Genomic DNA, 22810 nt, shown 5'->3' on the forward strand with positions numbered 1-22810 from the left:
TGGGATTGTTGATCTTTTTAATTTTAACCGTTCTAGTGGGAGTTAGGGGTATATCATTTTGGTTTGATATTCATTTCTCTGATAATTGGTGATTTTGAGAATTCCGTCCTGTACATATTAGCCATTTGTATACGTGTATATATATATATCTATATATGTACATATACATATTTTTTCCTGAGGAAGATTCTCTCTGAGCTAACATCTGTTGCCAATCTTCCTCTTTTTGCTTTGAGGAAGATTCACCCTGAGCTAACATCTGTGCCAGTCTTCCTCTATTTTGTGTGTGGGTTGCTGCCATATATGGCCACTGACAAGTGGTGTAGGTCTGTGCCTGGGAACTGAACACAGGCCACCAAAGTGGAACACACTGAACTTAACCACTCAGCCACAGGTTTGGCCCCCTGTTCGTATATTTTTGTGTGTACATTATCTATTCACATCTTTAGCCACCCTTTAATTAATTTGTCTCATCTATTGAATTGCAGCAGTTTTTTAAAAATCTGTTCTGGATAGAAGTCCTTTATTTTCTTTTGCAAATATTGTCTCCCAGTTTGTGGCTTGCTTTTTTGTCTTTTTTTGGGGGGGTGGAGGAGGAAGATTGGACCTGAGCTAACATCTGTTGCCAATCTTCCTGTATTTTGTGTGGGATGCCGCCACTGTGTGGTTTGACTAGCGGTGCTAGGTCCACGCCCGGGATCTGAACTTGTGAACCATGTGCTGCCAAAGCAGACTGCACAAACTTAACCACTATGCCACCAGGCCAACCCTTTGTCTTTTTAGCCATGTCTTTCAAAGAACAAAGTTAATAATTTTGATGACATTTTAGCATTTTTTTCTTTTCTGGTTTGTGTTTTTGTGTTCTGTTTTTAAAATATTTGCTTAATACAATGTTACAAAGATTTTTTCCTATATTTTCTTCCAGAAGTTTCTAGTTTTAGCTCATATGTTTAGGTCTGAATCCATTTTTAGTTAATTTTTGTGTTTGTTATCAGATAAAGGTCTAGGTTTATTTTTCCCATACAGATGTCTATTTCTAGCAAAATCTGTTTAAAAGATTATCATTTCCTTATTGAATTACCTTGGCATTATTGTAAAAATCAAGTGTGGATTTATTTCTGAACTCTCTTCTGTTCCATTGATATATTTGTCTATCCTTATACCAATCCCACCTGGAATTGATTACTGTAGCATTGTCGTAAGTCTTGAAATCTTACTATAGTTCTCCAATTTTGTCGTTGTTTTTCAAAATTGTTTTGGCTTTTTTTTCCATATAAATTTTAGAGTTAATTTGACACTATCTTCAAAATATCCTTCTGGGATTTTGATTGGGATCATATTGAATCTATAGATTAATTTTGGGAGAATTGTTATCTTAACAATATTGAGTCTTCATATCATGAATGTAGTATATTTCTCCATTTTTTTCAATGTTTTCAAATTTTCCTTTGCAATGTTTTATTAGCTTTCAATGTAGAGGCCTTCTATATTTTGGTTAAATTTTTCTAGGTATTTTTATGCTATTGTAAATGCAGTTTTAAGATTTTTCTTTTTCTAATTGTTTATTCTAGTGTATTTAATTTATAGAAAGATGACTGATTTTTGTTATTGACCTTGTATGTTGTGATTTTGCTTAATTTCCTTGTTAATTTCATAGCTTTTATTAGATTCTTTAAGATTTTCTATGGTTGTGATCATGTTTTCTGCAGCTAAAAACAATTTCACTTCTTTCTTTCCAAACTGTGGGCATTTTATTTCTTTTCCTCTTCTCATTGCACTGGCTAGGATATCCAGTACAATATTGAATAGAAGTGGTAAGAGTGGACGTTGTTGCCTGTTCCTGAACTTAGGTAGAAATATTGATTATGATGTTAGCTGCAGGTTTTCCAAATATGCCTTTAATCAGATTGAGGAAGTTCTATTGAAGTTTGCTCAAAGTTTTCATCATGAATAGGTGTTAAAATTTTTCAAATGCTTTTTCTGCTTCTTTTGAATTGACCATGATTTTGCTACTGTATTCTCTCAATATTATGAATTATATTGATTGACTTTCAAACGTTAAACCAACCTTGCCTTCCAAAAATAAACTCTACTTGGTCATGATTTATTATCCTTTTTTTATATCGTTTCATTGTATTTAGTCAGTCCACTCTTAGCCTTTTTAAAACTAGTACCCTGACCTTCGGGAGAATAATTTATATTTTGCTAAAAGATGTCTTTATGTTTTGTATATTGTGAGGAATATGAGAGGAAAAGCTGTAATTCTGTTCTCAAAGGAATGTCATGGTCTCACTATGTTAAAAAAAGGAATAATGTATCATTGATTTTAATGTGTCTCAGGCATACAAACTTGGGAAGGGACATTGGGGAGAAAGAGGAAGAGAGGCAATTATCAGAGTCAATGTGTATCAGTGTTGCCAGAACATCCTTGTGGAAGAATTGAGATTTGCCTTCATCCTCTGTCACATGATGTAGACTTGTGTTTAAGAAAAAAATATTTAGACTAACACTGGGGACAGAAAGGGTGTGTTTGTATTTAGGTTCTACCTTAAAGGAGACAGAAAGTAAACTAGGAAAGAAACATGAAAATTCCTGAACTAGGAATTAGGAGATCTAGTTTCAATTTTAGCTGATTTTCACTAGTTGTATTACTGTTGGAAAGTCACATTATCCCTACGTGCCTCAGTTTCTCCTCTATAAAATGTGGTGGTTAGGCCTGATCACTGGCTCTGGGCAAGGAAGGAGAGAGTATATATATTTCTGAAAAAGCTCATCAGAGCTCCTTGTCTAGGTTAGAATCACTGGATTACATAGCCTCTAAATCTTTTTCCATCCCTGAAAATTTCTGATTTTATGATTTTGTGAAATCAGTGAACTTGGAGACTAAAGACCTTGTTTTTAAATTTGGCTTAGCCATTCTCAAGTTTTTCTCAAGGTCACCTTGACAAGTCACTTCCCCTCTCTGGTCTTTATTGTATTTATGTTTAAAATGAAAATATTGGAAAAATGGCTTTCTAAAGCCATTCCAATTCTATAAGTGTGTGATTCTAAAGTGAAGTAAATCTACTTATATTATACGTGTATGTATATATCGAATATGGCAAAGAACTTACTGCAGAGAGATAAATAACTATGGTTACATCTTTTATGTGAATGCATTAAGCATCCTTAAGAATCATGGAAAACAAAAAACCAAGGCCTGCATTGTTAAACTCATTTCTGATTTTTAATGGGAAATGTAAATTTTTGAGCATATGTTGAAATGCTAGCTTTGTATAGTATCTGCTCCCAACTTGTAATGCAAAAATATAAGACCCCTATGTTTTTCTAGGTGGTTGTTTTCCTTTAATATTTACAGTCTGTTATAAGAAAGCTTCAAGGGATGTAGGGCATTAGAGCACCACGTCTTTAACTAGCTGGGGTATAATACATGATTTGAGTCCCCAATATTTTCTAACAGTAGGTTTGTTTATTAAAGAAACCCCATGCTGTGACTGAATCAGTCTAATAGAAGCCAAGTTTGATCTTGAACATTCAAATGCATGCCCATATATCTTGGGCATATATCATACATAATGATGTGGGGTCTAGACATCTTTCTGGGTTTGTTTATGTCTGTTATGGATTCCCCTCATTATCCATGCTGTTTGAGGGAGACCCCGTGGATTCAGCTAGTTGATTGCATACTTTCTATATTTTAAGACTAACTCAGAGTTCCAAGTGGCACATATGTTCCAACTTGGAAGATTATTTTTTCACTTTCCTGTTTTATGATGATGATTAAGGAAAAATAAAATAAGGTTTAGGAATGGTGACAGGTTTGAGAGTGCCTAACCATAATCCTTCTGGCCATGTTTCAACAATAGTTTTATAATCTTTATGTTTATTATGCTACTCTTCCTAAAAACATTTTGACAAGTTTGAGTTATAACATCTGTTTTCTTATTTTTAAAACCATAGTGTGTACAATCTGTTGTTTCATTATCATTGATTATAACTTTTAGGATTTAGTAAAGGACAAAGACTATAATCTTTAGTTATTACTCATTTTACAATATATATATATATATATATATACAGTATACTCAGAATGCTAGTTAGAGTTGAATGTGTACCTAAAGAATAGATTTTAGATAGAAGACAAAAAAATTATTTCTAGTTCCTATTATTAATTTGGAGCAAGTAATTCACGGTCATTTGAATTGCAGCTTTCATTGTTGCTAAAACCTGCCCCCTTGACGTTTATTTTATAAAATTAGGTATCTCTGTGCATGACTCCTTAATTTTAAAGAAACTGCTATTAATATTCTTTATAAGTTGCAAGGATTTTTTTATCACATGAAATAAAAGAATTAAATAACATTATAAGAATTTGTAATAAATATTGAAAGAGGGTGGAGTGTCATTAGAATTTATCATTATGGGTATTTTTTTGAGGGAATGATATAGCACTTGCTATAAATATTCATCATATTCTTAAATCTAGAGATATTCAGTGATTAGGTGATTTTATGCCTGTTTATGCAGGAAGGAACGAAGGAAACTTTAAAAACCGAAAGCATAAACATAATTGAACCACCGCTCAAAAGAGAAATTGGAATAGATGTTTTCCAGGGGAGAACACGCTTTCTGTGGCAAAAGGGCTAGTGTAACAAGAAGTCATCTATTCTTGATTTCTTTAGACAGCTAGAGCTTTGTGCCTTGTCTAGTTTCTGCGTTTTAAGAGCTTGTTCTGTGTAGCAGAAATAATACAATAAATGGGTTTAACCACATTTGTCTCAGCTAGACAGTCTGCTTTGTCAGAGATTGCTGGTACAACATAAACAAATTATGTGTTTGTAGTGCTTTTGAATGAAAGCCTATCTAACAGAGCTAAGATTGTGTTTCAGCAGCTGTAGATTTAATCTCCTACCTGTCAGTTAAAACAGGCATTTCCTGAGCCAGATAAGGACTGGTTGTAGAGGAGGGAAGTAGTCACAGCTGGACAAAGACCTATTGTTATTGGCTGATAATTTCTATGTAGATTTAGCTCCTTATTCTACCATGGAAACTACAATCATAGCACAGTTTTAAAGGAGCAAACCTAACCTTTTTTTACTGTTCAATTAAGAAGAGTTAAAGAGAATCAAAGCTGAGCTTTGTGTCATTCGTATTTGGGAATTGTCATGTGGAACTAAAAAGAAATGTCTATAGCTTTGATCATCATGATTCTAGATCATTGTGTATGTGATAATAGGGTCATGAAAAATGCCTGTTCACAAATTTGTAACTACATTTTTAGGAATTCAAGTTGTAATTCAAATTAACTAAAGTCAAAAATTAAATATATGGGTAGATACTTTAACATTTGACTCACCTATCATGCGACAAAGCTTTTTCTTTTTCTTTTTTGTAAGGGGGCGAAAGCGGGGGTTCCGTTTCTCTCTGTTTCACTTTCTTGCCTGTAAAAGTTTATAACGTTGAGTTGAACTGTCTCGAAATTGATTGAGTTGGTTTGGAGAAAATATCTACCACTTTATTTGGTTAAATTGTTGTAATATTGTTCTGAGTCCCGTGTCTCCCAAATCATTTGGCTAGTGGTAGGGCACACTGATACATTGGTCCTTGTGTTTATACTGACTTGGTCAGCAACCTAAATCCACAACTTTTCAATTTTCAGTTTAAATTTCAATTTAAAGTAGTTCATGACTTCTGGAGTTTAAAAATGAAGATATGTATCTTAATTTAATTAAAATTTTCATAGTCAGATTTTGAATTAAACTTTTTATGGTAATTTCCATTTTGCAAGGAGATTTTTACATATATCATTTGATCTTTACAAAATATCTGGAAGGTAACTATAACACTGTGGTTCAGAGTTTCACTTGCTGAGGCCTAAAGGACAGAGTGGGCAGTTATCAGGTCAAAACTGTGGATATAAAAAGATAGCACTAATTTTTTTAAAAGCCCATAATATCCTTCTTGCTTGCTTCCTCCCTCCTTCTCTTCCTTCTTTACTTTCTTTACCTTTCTTCTTGTATTTTTCTTTTTTCTCAAATGTCTCTTTTCTCTTTTCTTTTCTTAACATCTTGTGATTAGGATGAAGGTTAATACTACCTTTGTTTTTTCATGGTACAAATGATTGGCTAAGATTTTATATTGTACCTACCTTTAAATCTAAGACTTAGCAATACTCCTGTATCTTTATTTGCCTGCCATTAAGAACTGTCATCAAGGATTATGTAATACTGTGCTTTAGAGGGAGTAAAGTAAAAAATTAATACATTAAAATAGAGGATAAAGGAATATTAGAATTTCTTAGTAGGATTTCTTACTTTAAGTATGCATGGAACATTAAAATTCCATTTTGAGTTCTGGTTATTTTTTTCTATTGACCTGAGTGGACGAGCATATCTTTCCATTTCTTTTTGGGCTTGAATTTCTATTCTTTTTCAGTTATGATTGTCTGAGTTATTCCTAATTAGTCTTAAATATTGCTATTGGCCTATTGTTCTTTATCACAGCAAAGAGTATCATGAAAGGTGAATTCCTGTAGCATTTGACTCTGTATTGTAAATTCAAGTTTCTTTTGGCAAATATGACATTAGTCTCAATGACCAAAAAAAAGGGGGGGTGGGTAGTAAGAGAAGTTTAATTTAATCGGCGTTTGAGCCAGTGTGTAGATACAGTCATGCAGTGTGTGATGACATTTTGGTCAACGGTGGACTGCATAAACCATGGTGGTCGCATAAGATTAGAACCATGTAACCTAGGTGTGTAGTAGGCTATACTGTCGAGGCTTGTGTAAGTGCACTGTGATGTCCAGACAACGACGAGATCGCCTAATGACACACTTCTTAGAACATGTCCCCGTGGTTAAGAAATGCATGACTGTACTAAATTCTCTGCTCTTCTGATTTTTACTAACAGTTGATTTTTTCAGTAGGAAAGTTGGCAGGCAGCTTGAATTGTTTGAAATATTCCTATTCTTCCCACACAGAGACTGAATTAAAGATTTACGTTTTCAGTTTCTCCGCTACCTAAAGTTGTATTAAAAGACATAATATTTGGGGAAAAAAGAATTACAGTAGTACAGCAGTAGCCACTTAGATTTTAATTTCTTGTACTTTCTCCTCCGTGGGCATAAAAGAGTACAAGTGCTTGAAAGTGATGCACTTCTTGTCTCATATGGAATCACTGGTCAGGTCATGTTTTAGTCAGTCACTTAATCAATCAGTCAGATAATTACTTTTTGCCTTTCATGTTTGGAGGCACTGTCCTAGTAGAATCTATCTGCATGAATGTTTTCCTTATACTTGGGCAGAGAGGATATATAAGATAGAAAAAGCCCACCATTATCCCCACTTTTAGATTATTGAGGTAATTTCTAAACTGGTCTCTCTGCTTTCATGCTTGCCCTAATGCACTCAGTTTTCCTCTTGGCAACCAGAATGATCTTTATAAACCTAAATCAGATCTCTTGCCATTTGTTTCTCTTAAACCCCTCCAGTGACTTTCTGTCACATTCTAAATAAAATCCAAAATCCTTACTGTGCTTGATAAAGCCCTAAATGATCTGTTCTGTACCCATCTTTCCAATTTTTACCTGCTATTCTGTCTGCTCATTCTGCTCTGGCCTTGCTAGCCCACTCAACCAAGTTATAGCTGCCTCAGGTCCTTTGCACTTACATACCCTCTGCCTGAGTTACTTTTCTCTCAGATAGTCCCATGCAGCATTTCCTTAGGTCACTCATCCCTATGCTTTATTGTCTCCTCAGAGAAGCCTTCCTTGACCATCCCTATGCAAATAGTCCTCTCTACTTCCTACCCACTACCTGCCACTTTCCACCCTCTACACTTCACATTTTATCTCATTATCTTGCTTTATTTTTTATAGCATCTATTTTCAACTGTCATTTATTATATTTATATACACTTGCTCATGTGTGTGTATACACACACTCACACACATCCATACATGTATACGTTCATTTGTATATTGTCTGTCTTCCCTAGGAGATGCAGGGAATTTTGTCTACTTTTATGTCCCCAGTGCCTAGAATAGTGTCAAATATTGAAATGGAAGCCATTAAATAATTCAACACAGTATGTTCAATGTAAATTTAGACAGAGGGAAAGAAATTTATACTCACAGAATTTTCATAGAGGAATTGAATTTGAGCTGAATCTTGAAGGGTAGGTCAGATTTAGGAAGGTGAAAGAAGAGAGGAAAGATCATTCTATGTGGTAAGTGAGAAAAGCTGCATGAACAAAGACATAAGCTACTGAAAGCAAGAGGAGAAAGATGGTCAAGGGCAGTGGGACAGGAGGCTTGAGGGATATGTTAAGAATATCTTGTGGAGTGGTTTAAATGCCAGCCTACACTAGGAAGTTTGGACCTTACCTTCTTTAATAGGGACATTTCTTTATTGTCTCTAAGTTATTTAATATGAACATAGTACTAAATAAAAAAAAATAAGGAAAGAAAATTGCTCTTTTTAAATTAATATGTTAGGTTATCTTTATAATAATCTTTAGCATTGACCTACTTGTGTGTTTAGTTAGGGTAGCAGGTATAGGAGTCTGTGTATGTATGTAAGGATGTAAGTATGTGTGCTGACGGTAGGGCAGGAGTTGAAGGTGACATTCCAAAATGACATTAAAGTTGCATGTTATTAGCTTTTTACTCTAAAAAGACTAGAGTGTGATAGAGTGAAAACCTGAAGGTATTTGATTTGTTACTGTGGTCACTATGCTCTTACTCTGTATCTGTTTCTTACAAAGATCACCTTACTTTACGTCTCTGCCCCAACGCCCCCCAAATCACAAATACAGGCACCGTCTCTCAGTGGTACTTCCAGGGAGAGCCAACTTGCCATGGCTGAGCCCCAGCTGTCAATGGCTTAGACATTTTATTTATGTTCTCTTCAGAGTTCCCACAGTATGTTTCTCAGTCCTTCTAGCTTAAGATGAAACTGCTTCTGCTCTCCATGATAGCAGATAAATGTTTTTCTGTCATTCATTCTATATTGCATAACTAGCCCACTGTGATGGACAAACATTTTATTATTACTATTTGGGAAAACTGTATTCCTGGCTCTTCTGGTGAGAACGGTTTATCATTTCTGTCAGTAAGGATTATAATTGATGATGACGAAATTATTAAAGAAGCTTAGAATCATCTCGAAATTATACTATAGAAGAATTTCAACAGATGTACTAGGAGAGCTCAGTCATTAAAAAATATCTCCAAGTAAATGAATAAAGTCAATTTTTGTATTTTCATACCAACTAGTGGACTTCAAAGTCAGACCATGGCATGCCAAAAGAAAAGGTTGCTATGATGAAGTATTTTGGAGCAGATGTATATTTCTGTTGCCTCGATTTGAGGATTGTAAATGATGAAAGGACTTAAAATTGATTCAGAAGATTAAAAAAATCATCAGAATTGTTGTAGCTTAGTTTTTAAAATAACATAGAATGAACGTTCCTTAATGCATTTATGTAACAAGGATTTGTTGAGTCCCTACTCTGTGCAAGAGAGACTTTTACTAAGCCCTGGGGAGATGCAAAGTCCCTGCCTTTAAGTTGCTTGGGCATAATTTTAACAAGACCTGTAGTCTAAGATGTAAACCTCCTTTTCTGAAGGAGGAATTTAATAATTGAACTCTGGTCATTGCTAACAGAATAAGCTTGTGTAAAATACTTCAGGGGTAAAGACCAGATTGCCTTCATTACAGGTCAAAAGTTTATGAAAGGTTTATATCTGAATTTGGTTGGTACAAAGAAAGGAATGCCACATTCTTCACAACTGTTACCATATTTATATGGCATTTATAAAAAATTTGAAAAAAATTAATTTCCATCTTGGCAAAACACTTTGATCATTGTGTATTTAATGGGTTTCCATTTGAGAACAACAATCATTAGTCTCTAATATGTTTCATACTTCTGTGGAAATAAGACAGGGTGAAATAAGAAACATTCATCTTCACTAGTCTTTGGAAATATCTAAAGTAATTGACTAGCTCAGTCTTCTGTGATGGCCTGGTGACCACTAACTGTGACTATTTGCATAATAGTCATCTCTTCACTTCTGTAGTGATAACTGTTTGTATCTGATTAAAATTAAGACTGTTTTAGTTCTCTTGACTTTTCCAGAAGTTGCAAAAATTGAGATTTGCTGTTCTGCTTTAACCAAACAAATGCACACATGGGGATAACAATATGCTGAGTTTATGCAGATTTTACAGCACGAATCTGAATAAAATACCCACTAATAGATCCTTAAGGAGTAATAAACACACATGAATTTTCCTTAGTTGCACTTTAAAGTGATTTTAACATACTACTAGACCTTAACAATAATATTTAATTGACAAGATTATGCATTTGTATGGATTGAAAAGGTGGTAGATATCCAATTCCAAATGAATCATAAATTTTACTTTTGCATAACATGTTTTATTAATTTCTTTATGGCCAGGATATTCTACTTGCCTCCTGGTGAGAGTTTCTTAAAACATAGTAAGATAATTTAAACACATTTAATTAACATTTATCATCCATTTTATAAAGTAATCTGACTTTTGTCCTCATAAATACTCTTGAAATTTTTCTGGGTTATGGGGTATAGGAAGACTAAGGAAAGATACCTAATAGGATTTTTGTTGTAGTTTAGTTTTCTTTTTAAGCAAATCTTTCCTTTCTTTGTTGACCCTATTCCAAAGTAAGCTGACAAACTGGATGACTTATGCTACTAGGTAAGTGAAAACAAACCTAACGCCACTACCCAATAAAATAAGGCTATAGCCTTTTCTAAGGCATCTTTAGATTCCTAGTACCTAGCATGTTACCAGGCAGATAGTGCTAGGTGCTCAATAAATGGCTATTGAATAGCTGAATGAAGACAGGCACTACTGACTCCCCATAAGTAGTAACATGTTTCTTGGGAGCCTAAGAAGTCATTTTATATGTGTGGAGCTCTTTATTTCAAGGAGTAAGGGGACAAATAAGTAAGAGATACTAGGGATTACAATCATGTTAGTGCTAAGTCCATATTCTTTTCTTTGAAAATTCAATATTTGAACAGAACATGTACAAATGAATGAGAGATAAAGTAATGACGTTTGATTAACTAGTGATCCTGGTGGATTAATGAGATATTTGCCCATTTTAGAAAATGCAAATACAGCAAGTGTATACAGTGTGCTGAGATTTATAAAAAGAGGTGTTAACACAAAGGACAGGATTGCCTCTTTCAGGGCTATTAACATTTCCCTCTGAATATATACCTAAAAAAGACTTTAAAAACATGTGCTATTGACCTGATGGGTGAAGTCTTTGTGCTCTTACTCTCAATGACCATTTCTCTCCTGTGTAACGAAGGAAGAGAACTGGAAAGTGCTAGACTGTGAAGTGGTTTTGAAATAGCTATCTTAAAGACCAGCCCAACAAAGAGAATTGCTTTGTTTGCATGTCTTACTCTTGGTAGTGATGGTGGGGGCATAGTGAAGTGAGGGACAAGATGTATCCTTTCCATTTCTTTTGCGGATACTTAAGATATTTTGTTAAATATACTTAATAGTGTAAACTAGTAAAGATAAGTAAACTACTGGAGTTATTTTTTTCTTTAAATCAACTTTTTATTGAAGTATAATATACACACAGAAAATACATATCACGAGCATAAAGTTAGTTCTTTATTTATATTCAAACTAAAACATATGACTTTGAAAGACTAAAGCCTGAGTTTTTAAAAGAATGCCTTTAAACTATAATATCTTAGGCTTATTCTGTCTTTTCAGGGGTTTTCTTGGCCCTTTAGTAGAATTCTGAAAGCAGTGGTGGCAGTAGTCTAGGAGGAAATTGCATTATATTAAAGATGAATGTTAACAGTGGTAACAAAGTGTTTTGTATGATCCTGGTGGGATGTGAGAGAGAGAGAGAGAAAATATCCTGCCGTGAACAACCAACCAACCAAACAAAAGCAAACAAAGCAGGATCTTCTTCTGGATGCAGTTATGTTGTTTGTTCAATGCATATCCATCAGTGGGAAACATCTGGGAAGATGAGGCTCTGTGTTCTCAAATACTCTAGAAAATTTGTGTCCCAGAATTGCTCTTGATAAAATTTGTTTGATTATTCTCCTGCTAGAGGTAGCCAGATTCTTTACAAGCAAGGATTTGCTATCCTCCATTAGCTATAGCAGCCAAGTATTTGCTAAATAAGACAAATGAAAAGCAAACAAGATACTATCAAGATGTATCTAAAAGTAATTCTTAAGTTCTCTTCTGGAATGAGAACAGCTACAGCTCTATATCTTTTGCACTTGCATTAACAATACTACCCAATAGAAATTGGTGCTCAGAAAATCAGTTCTTAGGTCCTAGATGGTTCTTACATTGATAGTTGACACAAAATGCCTACTATGTTTTTAGCCCTGTGGTAAAAGCAGGGGGGCGTATAGAAATATAAATGGCACAGGCCATCCAGCACATTCAGTTTACTTGGTGAGAGATGATTAGTGAACTGAAACAATTAGTGAATCTCAGATAGGCCATGTATGTGTCTCCTTTGTGTACGTCACCTATGGTCAATCAAGAGAAGTTCAATATGTTGACCATTGCATTATGCTTTATAAGGCAGGGCAAAGCAGAGTCTTAACATTTTAGACAGATGTTTAACAAAGAAAAGGTTTGAAACTTGGGGCTGGCCCCGTGGGTGTAGTGGTTAAGTTCATGCACTCTGCTTTGGCAGCCCGGGCTTTGGGGGTTTGTATCCTGGGTGCAGACCTACACACTGCTCATCAAGCCATGCTGTGGCAGTGTCCCACATACAAAATAGAGGAAGACTGGCAGAGGTGTTAGCACAGTGACAATCTTCCTCAAGCAAAAAGAGGAAGATTGGCAACAGATATTATCTCAGGCCCAATCTTCCTACCAAAACAAAACAAAGCAAAACAGGTTTGAAACAAAAAGCGTTTGTGTTAAGGCACTAATTTATCCTATCCAATGAGAATCTTTCTCTCCTAACTCTCCAGAATTAACTGAGATCTTTATACGGTTTGGCATGTACTTTTTGGCGGTAAGAAGACACCTCCCTGACCTTGAAGGCTTTTTATGTAAGGTTTCTGGAGCCTTTATTTCTTTCACTCTAGACACTGCAGCTTTCACAGTGGTAACACTGTGCAAATGACTCAGCTATTCTTTGCAACAAAGGGTATGGCCTTTAAGGAAATCCCCCTCCCCACCTTTCTGCCTGTCTGTATGCGCTGCCTCTCCCTCTCTGATCCTTTTTCTTACTCACTGTATTTGCTCTCTCTGTCTTTCCCTCTCTCTGTCATGATTTACAAACATTGGAAACATTCTCTGGGACAGATTAAAAGAGCTTTCTCCAATTAAACCACATGAGGAATGATTTTCTAGAAATAAAGCATAAAAAAGATCTTCACTTGCTCACTGTCTTTAATTCAGTGATAGACATTAATATGCTCATGATTTTCAATACAAATACTTATTTCCCATCTCTAAAAAAAGTTAAATAATCTTCATGGCAGAGAAAATGAGCCCCCTTGAGTGTCACTCTGTTTGCATATTAGCACGCAGCCAGGTCTCTGCCAAGTCGCTCTCTGACTGACTGCTGCAGATGCTCTTTCTCAAGTATTCTGAGTCATATCTTTAGTGCAAGTCTTCAGGGACAAACAATAGCACCTGTTCCTCACAAGATATCAGGCCAGTTAGCCCATTCATGTATCTTTAATGAAGCTCTGGGGCAGATGGCAAAAAATGGCATCATCAACAACTTAGCACAGAGAAAACAAAGGGGATAAGTGTTGATGAAACAATGCCATTTCACGAATGGAGGAGATGGAACCTAAGTGTCTCAAGCGCATCTGGGGCTGTCCTGATTGTCTGAAAGATGTGAGGAGCCCCCGAGCAATTAACATTTCTGGGCACGTAGCCTGTTTGATCACAAATGTGTTCCCAACCTCACCAAAAGGGAAACGCTTTGGTCAGGGTTTGCGGAAGTTTAGAATTAATGGACAGTTGTGCTTTGGGGCATGCAGTTTGTTTCTTTCATGAGGCATTGACGATGGGGTTCCTGATTCCTCATTAGTCATCCAACTTACATAGCAGCCAGTTAGTGCTGGCTTCCAAAGCAGTGAAAAAAAATGCAGTTTTACACTCAGGGAGATGTTTTTGGCCACATCAAGTTTGACTCTTCATATTAACAAAATCAGTTTTACCTCTTTACCTATGGGATAATTAAAGAATCCCTGAATTCGTGCTAAGGGAAAGCTACACTTTCAAGAAAGAAAGATACTATTTGAAATTTTGATAACTTCTTAGAAAAGACATGTGGAGACTGGTCATTCTTTGATGGAGTAAGGGGAATTCTATTACTTTTTATTCTTTAGTAAAATATTTTTGGAGGTTGCTGTTTCTGATGTCTTTCCTGGGAGGAAATGGGAACATCACCAAATGGGAAAATAGGATGATGGGAAGGAAGAGGAAAGGCAGGCTTACATTCTTCAGAGCAGGGTGGGGCTTTTCTATATCTTCAAAATTCTTTATCTGCTCTGAGCACTGAGCAGGGAACTTAATTCACAGCTTCCATAGGAGGAAAATATTTTGGATGCTTATATGATTCTTGTGTGGCCACCAAGCCCTCTTTTCTTATCTCTCCCCAATACCTTGCCCTTGCTTTCCATTTCTGTCCCACCTTCAACCAATAACCTTCTAGTAAGTACAATAAATGGAAAGCTATGAAAGGGAGAAATTGTTGCTTTAATTCATGCTTTCCACTTATATTGTTTGCACTGGGTCGTACTGGTGAGCTTTCTATGAAAGGTGGTAGTAGGAAGTATTCATAGATCTCCATTGCTCTTGCTAGTTTTTAAGACACATGATTCTTTTAAAACAGTATCACATTGGGGAAATCTGAATAGGATTGTTGGATTGTGTCATGTCAGTACCCTGGTTGTGATATTGTGCTATAGTTTTTCAAGATGTTACCATTGGGGGAAACTGGGGAAAGTGTACATGGGATCTCTCTGTATTATTTGTTACAACTGCATGTAAATTTACAATTACATTTGTAAAACTTTCAGTCAAATAATTGTTATCACAAAGAATTTTATTCCTTATCTCATGTAGGTCTATTTAGCAATAGATGACTTCATGCTTAGTATAATATGGTACTTAAAACTATTGCCTTTGAGCTGACATACCTGTAGTTGAATCCTGGCTCCACCCCATTTTAATTGACTGAGTTGCTTAACCTCTCATGGTTTTGTCTTTCTCATTAAGTGAATAAGGATAATAGCAGTAAGTACCTCATAGAGTTTTGAGTATTAAATGAGATAGAGCATATAAATCACTTTCCCAGTGCTTGACATATAGGAAACACTAGAAAATATTAGCTGCTGTGATTACTATTATTATCATCATCATCATCACTATCATTAGTTCTATAATTAGAGCTCAAAGACAAGCTTTTCATCATCTCTTAGCCTAGATTCTAATTGGCTACTGGTTATTTTGGCTTGTCTTTAATAAAGGGCACTTTGAATTTTCACATCAAAGTTTTACTTAAAGTAAGCTAAGGGCAATTTTATCATTTGCAGCTAAATGTTCGTTGCTAATTAATGTATTTAATAAATTATTGGAATTAATGATAGTAGATTTGAGATCAAATTGTTCTGGGTACAAAATAAGTGAGAAGAAGAAATAAACTGAAACTGAACAACAAAATATCCATACTCACAGTCACCTCCATCCATACACCTCTGAAATACAAAACTATTTTCAGTCGCAGACCTCCAGATTTTCTCTACTAGAAGAGTGTACACACGTGATTCACTCTTTTGTATCACTCAAGTCCATGTGATGTAATGGAAAAAATGCTGGACAGGGTGATTAGCAGTTCTGGACTCTAGATCCAGCTCTGTCATAATCAGTGTGACCTCAGGCTGGTATCTTTTACCTTCTCTAGCCACCTGATTCCCTATGTGTCAATTGTGAGATTTGATTTAGATTAGTGATTCTCAAAGAATGGTCCCTGGACCAGCAATGCCGGCTTCACCTGGGAACTTGTTAGAAAAGTACACTCTCTGGCTCCCGTCTCAGATCTGCTGATTCAGAGACTCTGAGGGTGGACTTGAGCAATCTTTGTTTTAACATGTCCTCTGGTTGATTCTGATGCACACTCAAGTTTGAGAATCACTACCCTGGATTAAATTTTAGTCTAAATTTTAGATTGTTGGACCCAACCCCCAGAGTTTTCTGATTCATAAGTCTGGGGTAGATCCTGATAATTTGCTTTTTTAAAGTTCTCAGGTACTGCTGATGCTGCTGGTCAGGTACCACTTTGAAAACTACTAGGTTAGATCATCTCTAAACTCCTTTCCAACTCTATGGTTCTCTCATTACTATTACTTTTACAGTATCTTCTGTCCCTCTCCTTATTTATTTTTTACTTCAATTTATTGAAACTACCCCTGAGTTAATAGTTAGCATTGAAAGTTTCTAACATATCCTACCTTGTAGACGGTAATGGACAGAAAGGAACTTCCCTAAATTCTTATAATTTATGTTAATGTGAAACACCTACGGCTCTTTGGCATTAAAAATGACCTCAGAAAGTTTACTTAGTTATCTCATGTACATAGCTAGTTACAAAGGAAGTGTCTTCAGACACCAAGATTCAAGATTAAGTTCTGATGGCTAGCTGCCATTGATTCCCTTATGTTGTCTCACAATCTGAAGAGCTTGGGCATCAATGTAAAAATAAAATTATATTTTCATTCTAAGATGCTGTGTAACGAATAACGCTAAAGATCCCAAATTATATCTTCAAATGATCCTTGTAATCCCACCTCTTGTTTTTCATGGCTTTCTAGATACTTGGGATGGGCTAATGCTCTGTGAGACATGATGTCTCTAAGAACATGACAAGCCTCTGTCTGCCAAACTGAATTATCTAGTTGGCTTGTGTTTTCCTTTTTGAAGTAGAGTTACGGGTAGGATTCACTGTTTCTTGTTTTATCAGTAATTTGATAATTTTCTGGTACTGAGTATGCAAACTATAAAGAAAAGAGCAAGGCTTTGACATCTACTGAGTACTTATTGTATGCCAGTCATGTGCCACAGCATTACTTTCCTTGTCTATTTGATCCTCACAATAACCGTGTCACGTAGTATCATTAGCTTTGGTTTTTACATTGAGGAAATAGACTCAGAAAGGTTAAGTAACTGTTCAAGATCACACAGCCAATGAAATGGCAGTGTACACACTTAAGCTCAGATTTGTTCAATAACAAAGCCTTTGTAGGCATAGAAGCTTCTGAATAAATATGTGTTAAATGAAGGAACAAAGGAATGGCTATATCACATTATCTTCCCAAAGCTTACTTTTAAAGAGTCGTAGAATTATAAAGTTGAAAAGTCCCCATAGGTCATTGTCTAATCAGGATTTTTTTACGTGCATCCTGTAAAGTCTCTCTCACATATGAGTATGCAGCCTTTACTTGATGACCTCTAGGGAAATGGCATGCGCAATCTCTTTAATCAGAGGGATGATTGAATAAAGGGTTTTTTAGAAAGTAGTTCTTTGCATTAAACCTCCCTAAAGTCTCTTTCTTTTGAGCCTAGTTATGTCCTTTGTAACTGCTTAGATTTAATCTGCTTCTTCTTCCATACATCCTTCCCTCAAAAATTTGAAGATAACTTTTTATCTTCTCTCTTCCAAGCTAAATAGCCCCACTATTTCAGCTACTTCTCAAGATCCATAACATGTAATACTAACTTAATCAATGTTTGTGAGGTGAAAGAAGAAAAGAATAAACAAGTATGATACTTAGACTTCTTATTTTCTTGTTCCCTTCTTTAGAGTGTGAAGCATCTGTACTAAGGTCTAGGTACATGCTAGGACCATATTTCTAGAAATAAATGAAATAATTTCCTTTGATATACTCTTGGACTGAACAATAGTCACCCACAAAAAATATTGTGTTTTATCTTCTGACAGAGAACAGTGTCTTCATCTTTGACATCTGAGGTTTGCATCAGGTCACCACAAGTTGGAGCTGAACAGCAAACCTAGTGCTTTTCTTTAGGCTTAAAGACAAGACCTGGGCACTAGGGGATCAGCTCCAATTTAAGCAGGCTAAGTTTGTGCTCTAATGTACAAGACTTGGGCTTACCTCAGCTAAAATGGAAGAAATAGCTGCCCAAAGCTAGTTTCTTTCACGCCCCACTGGCAAGGTAGTAATTGCACAAAGACCTTTTTATTATAAGTTGATTTTCCTGAGAAATGAATTCAGAAAAATACTGTAAAGTGTTTATTTTTTGCTTGCCCTTTATTAACCCACATCTTAGGGCTTTCCCTAGAGGAAAACTGCTGGTAAATGAACCCTCTTAGACCCACACAGAAGCATTTTTGCACTGTGTCCCTGGCTGTGGAGGGAACAGGGACAGGACAAGGCAAGTTGGTGCTATTTAAACAGGGTCATCAGCCAGTATATGGAATTTTGCCTAAAGAGGAGATTTAGGAATCTAAACGGGGGAAGGGTTTGAGCTTGGTAGAATTACTGGTAAAGGTTTGTATCTTAAACGGGATATAATGCAGCCCTTTTATACTAGTAAAGAGGCCGAAGACCCAGTTTGAACTTAAAGATCATTTCTGTTAGTACATCCTAGTTTTGATCTTTAAATAACAAAAGTCCTGTAGTTCAACCTATAAAATCATACGCTAAAAGCCAGGACAAAACTTTCCTGTGACACTGTCCTGGAATCAGGGCAGCATGCATAGAGTAAAGAAAGGAGCTAGGAAATTAAAATGTGATTTTCACAGGCATGATTCTGTCATAGCTCTCATTTTCTTTATATGGAATACAAATACTGATATAGAGTGAAGATTTTCTGCTTTGCATTTTTGTGCTCTTTGATACATTTATTGAGGTCAAATGAAATTTGATATAGTAGGATTTATTATGAAATGCTCTCTGAATACAACTCCATAATTACTGAGCTACATGGTAGTGCATAAAGCTGTAAAACTGCTTAGCCAGACAAGCAATTTATATGTTACATCGAGGTGTGTATGGAAAAGAATATTAGTTTAATTGGGAGCCAAGATGTAGCAGCCTTAAATCTGAGGAGCTCTGCAGTTAACATAATGCAGTGAGGCTCTGAAATGAGAGACCTAAGCTGGGGAGACGTGGCTTTTGGCATATTTAACAGTTAGACATTATTTCCTGATCAAGGATACTAAATACTATTTTCAAAATTAAGCACAGAATGCAAAACAGGTGAAAGGGCAAAACCTTTCAACATGGTACAGTATGGGAAGCAAACTTATTTTTTCTAGTTCTTTGTTTAAAAAAAAGAAAAGGAAAAATGTCGAGATAAAAGGCAAACATTACCCACACTTTAGAGGAAGTAGAGATGAGGCAAATTCACACTGAGGTTGCATCCTTGGTGTGCTAATGGAATCTAAGAAACGGGATTCGGTAGAATTTGCCTGAATTTTCTCAGGGAGCAGATTTGGAATGAGGTTAGAAGTAGGTGGCTTTTTGTGTACCAGCACACCACCGGGAGTGAAAAACATACTTCTTGGCATACATTTGCTCTCTGTCTGATCATAGGCTCTCTTCTGTTTAGCAGGTTCAGGGTCACATGCCTCCGCTCATGATCCCAATTTTTCCACATGACCAGCGGACCCTGGCAGCAGCTGCTGCTGCCCAACAGGGATTCCTCTTCCCCCCTGGAATAACATACAAACCAGGTAAGTAGAGAGGGATTGAACATTTTTCTGGAAATGCTAGGATGCACATGTTTTTGCTTAGTAGTCACAACAAACACAGGAGCCTATAAAGGAACTATGAATAAAAAGATCTTAAAAGCTTATTTTAAAGTAAAATTAGAAATGAGAAGTTAATTGGGAAAGCGGCATGTTAATAAACTGATTGCTAAAAACTTTTACTTTCTTTTCTTCCACTTGAGTTTGTTCTGAATTCACAGATAAAGTGCTGCTTTCCCTGGGGAACAACAAATTTCTGTCAGCTCTCTCACATACCTTTACTGTGAGTAATTGTCTCTGGTTAAAGACACTTTCCTCCTCCTGAGAGCTTTATGCTCAGGGAGAGTGGTCACATATGGAATAAAATTCTCTTATTGTTGGTGGTCTGATTTCTCTTGGAAGAAAAGTTAAAACAGGACTGATTTAATTAGCTTACCACTAATAGGTAAAATTCTTTTTGATTTTACTCTCAATAATGAAGCATTCAGTAGTATTTTCCCATTCATCTTGGAACCTCAAAAAACAGGTCACATAACCTTGCAGTGAAATATGTTTTGAGATGATTTGGAAAATGTTATGATTTTTCTTTATTCCTCTGAGTTTGCTGGACTCCTGGGGAATTCAATTAGGGGCATAATGGTTTGAAGCTTCTTTCAGAGCCTCCTTGTAAACAGGACTTTAAATGTTTAAAGAGATGTTGCCAAAGGAATCCAGTGTAAGAAGATAGTCAAGTAAATAAAAGTCAACCTTAATTTCATTTGTGCATTCTTTGTAAGTGACCTCAGCTCAGAAGTAGTGACCTTGTTATAATCATTAATAATTTCTGTGTCAAGTTCTTTTTAATGTATTAACCTGATTATATTAACCACCAAATCTGAGTGCAGCAGTTTCTTTGTATGTGGGGTTTGTAAAGTGAACAAAGACATTTTAATATGCTTAAAGCTACAATAAAATATAAATCACTTTACTAAGATCCTCAATAAGGAAACTAACTAAGTAGCATAAAAACAAACTCACTGAGTTTTGACATCTATTTTCATTACTTGCTGCCATAGACTCTTTTGCATTTGGCGGAGATCACCCTTCCTTGTGAGGAAAGGAAGGATGTCAAAACTCAAATGATTCAAGGAATAGGGATGTTACAGGATTGGCTATCTTAAGGACTGACTTGGAAATTCCTCAGATACAAAAAATTAGTCAAACCTAGTACTACCAGAGGATCTTGGATACCTGAAAGAAAACTATGTTATTCAAATTGTTAAAAATTGATTTTTTTAGAGAAGAGTTTTTAGAGCAAGTTATATTCCCTAGGAAATTGGAATCTGTATTACAGACAGGGATATATTTTGTCAGAGAATGTATTTCTGTCGGTGCAATGGTTCAGTCCTCTGATCTCTGTAAGTAGTCCTGAGCTATTCCTTCCTCCTGACTTCCTTTGGAACATTGATGTAAACTAAATTTACTGGTTTATCCTGAATCTGGTAGAAAAGGTATTTTCTGATGACCCCTAAGTTATGTCAGAGAATTTAATTAACCAGAACTCTAGATTCTTTAAATACTTTGGCTAATCTAGGTTTTATTGTGTATAAAAATTATCTTTAAAAAAGATTAAAAGTATATGCTATTAGTAGAAAAATTACATACTCAGGAGAGTTAATATATGCAGTGTTTTTATCATTCGCATGAACCAAGGGAGGAGAGTACTATTGGACTAGAGTCTGGACAAGGAAAACTTTTTTGCTTCAAACTGAGCTATAATAACTTCACTTGAAACACTGGGAGACAGTGACTAAAGTTTTAGAAGAGAGTAGCCTTGTCTCATGTAAAAGCCTTGAAGTGGTGGCATAACTTTATATTTTGGCCCCCTATGAGAGGATGAGCAAGTGCTACCTTGGTCTTTATAAATTGCAAAATAAATGGCTCCCTTTTTACTCCTTTTCCACCTTCCACATTAACCTGAAACAGCTCCATGCTCTTTGTTCCTCCAGCTGATTGAATAATTGTCTGGATTTCCAAAGAGCAAGGACTGCCTTGGGGTGATGTTCACTGTTAAAGTTGACTCTTTCAGAATCCATATTAGGACAATCTAAAAAAATATATTTAGGGCCATGGACCTTCTCCCTTTCAGATGATTTGACGCATTGCTCTGGGCATTTCAAAGTCCCAGTGTGCAGTGAGGACACCAAGCAAGCTTTCCCACCTTGGGGGGTTGCTGAGGAGACGTGTTGCCTGCGAGGCTTGTGCAGTTTTAAGGGAACATCTATCAGATTGATTTCTGTAGAAAGAGCTTTATTAGGCCTTAACCCCTAATTAAAAAAATTCCTTCTTTACTGGTTCTATAATTAGAGACATCTTTTTAGAAAGGAACTCATCAGGGCCCAGAGTATAAACCACAGAATTTTGGTTGCTTTGCTCTTTCACCTCATGATGCTGAGAGATGCAGCAATCCAGGGTAAGATAAACACATTTGAGCACCTATATTTGAGCAAATTGAAAGATTAAACCTCTTTCATAGATGCCAATGTCTATATCAGATCAAGACTGAATTGCCTATAAAATAAAAACAATGGGTAGCCTCCTTTATGCCCCAGGGATGATGCAGCTGACCCGTGGACTTTGCGTAGTTGGGATTTTAGAATGATTACTGCTGGAGCAGCACCCTTGAAGTTTCCTAGGAGGTCTCCGGAATAGGCTCTCTGCCTGTTCCTGGCTCCTCCACTCACGTATTAGTTATAATATGATAATAGCTAAAGTTTACTGAATACTTTGTGCCAAACACTGCGCTAAGTATTTAACATGGAGTATTTTAATTCTTACTCGATCATGTCATTTAACCTTGCTGAGCCTCACATTTTTGTCATCTAAAAAAATATGTCATGATTGGTCCACTGCTCAGTGTGAGTGTGAAGACTAAATTTGTTAAAATGTATGAAAGTTCTTTGAAAATTCTAAAGCGCTAGGTTTAGGGATAAAGTATGACCATGAAGCTGAGTAAATTTAACTACATTAAACTACATCTTTATCCATT

General features: G+C 35.9%; 1 protein-coding gene across 28 annotated transcripts in view; it reads left to right on the plus strand.

Annotated features, from left to right (window-relative positions):
- SOX6 (SRY-box transcription factor 6) overlaps window positions 1-22810 on the plus strand; it is a 572550-nt gene that overhangs the window by 423990 nt on the left and 125750 nt on the right. For 21 of the 28 annotated variants that reach the window (XM_046637752.1, XM_046637768.1, XM_046637749.1 and 18 more), the window contains one exon: window positions 19644-19767. In XM_046637752.1, coding sequence (XP_046493708.1) covers window positions 19644-19767 — 124 coding nt within the window. The remainder of the gene's footprint in view (window positions 1-19643; window positions 19768-22810) is intronic. The other 7 variants (XM_046637769.1, XM_046637776.1, XM_046637754.1 and 4 more) reach the window with 1 other exon arrangement.

The sequence above is a fragment of the Equus quagga genome, chromosome 14 (genome assembly GCF_021613505.1).
Source record: "Equus quagga isolate Etosha38 chromosome 14, UCLA_HA_Equagga_1.0, whole genome shotgun sequence".
In the NCBI taxonomy this organism is placed as follows: domain Eukaryota; kingdom Metazoa; phylum Chordata; class Mammalia; order Perissodactyla; family Equidae; genus Equus; species Equus quagga.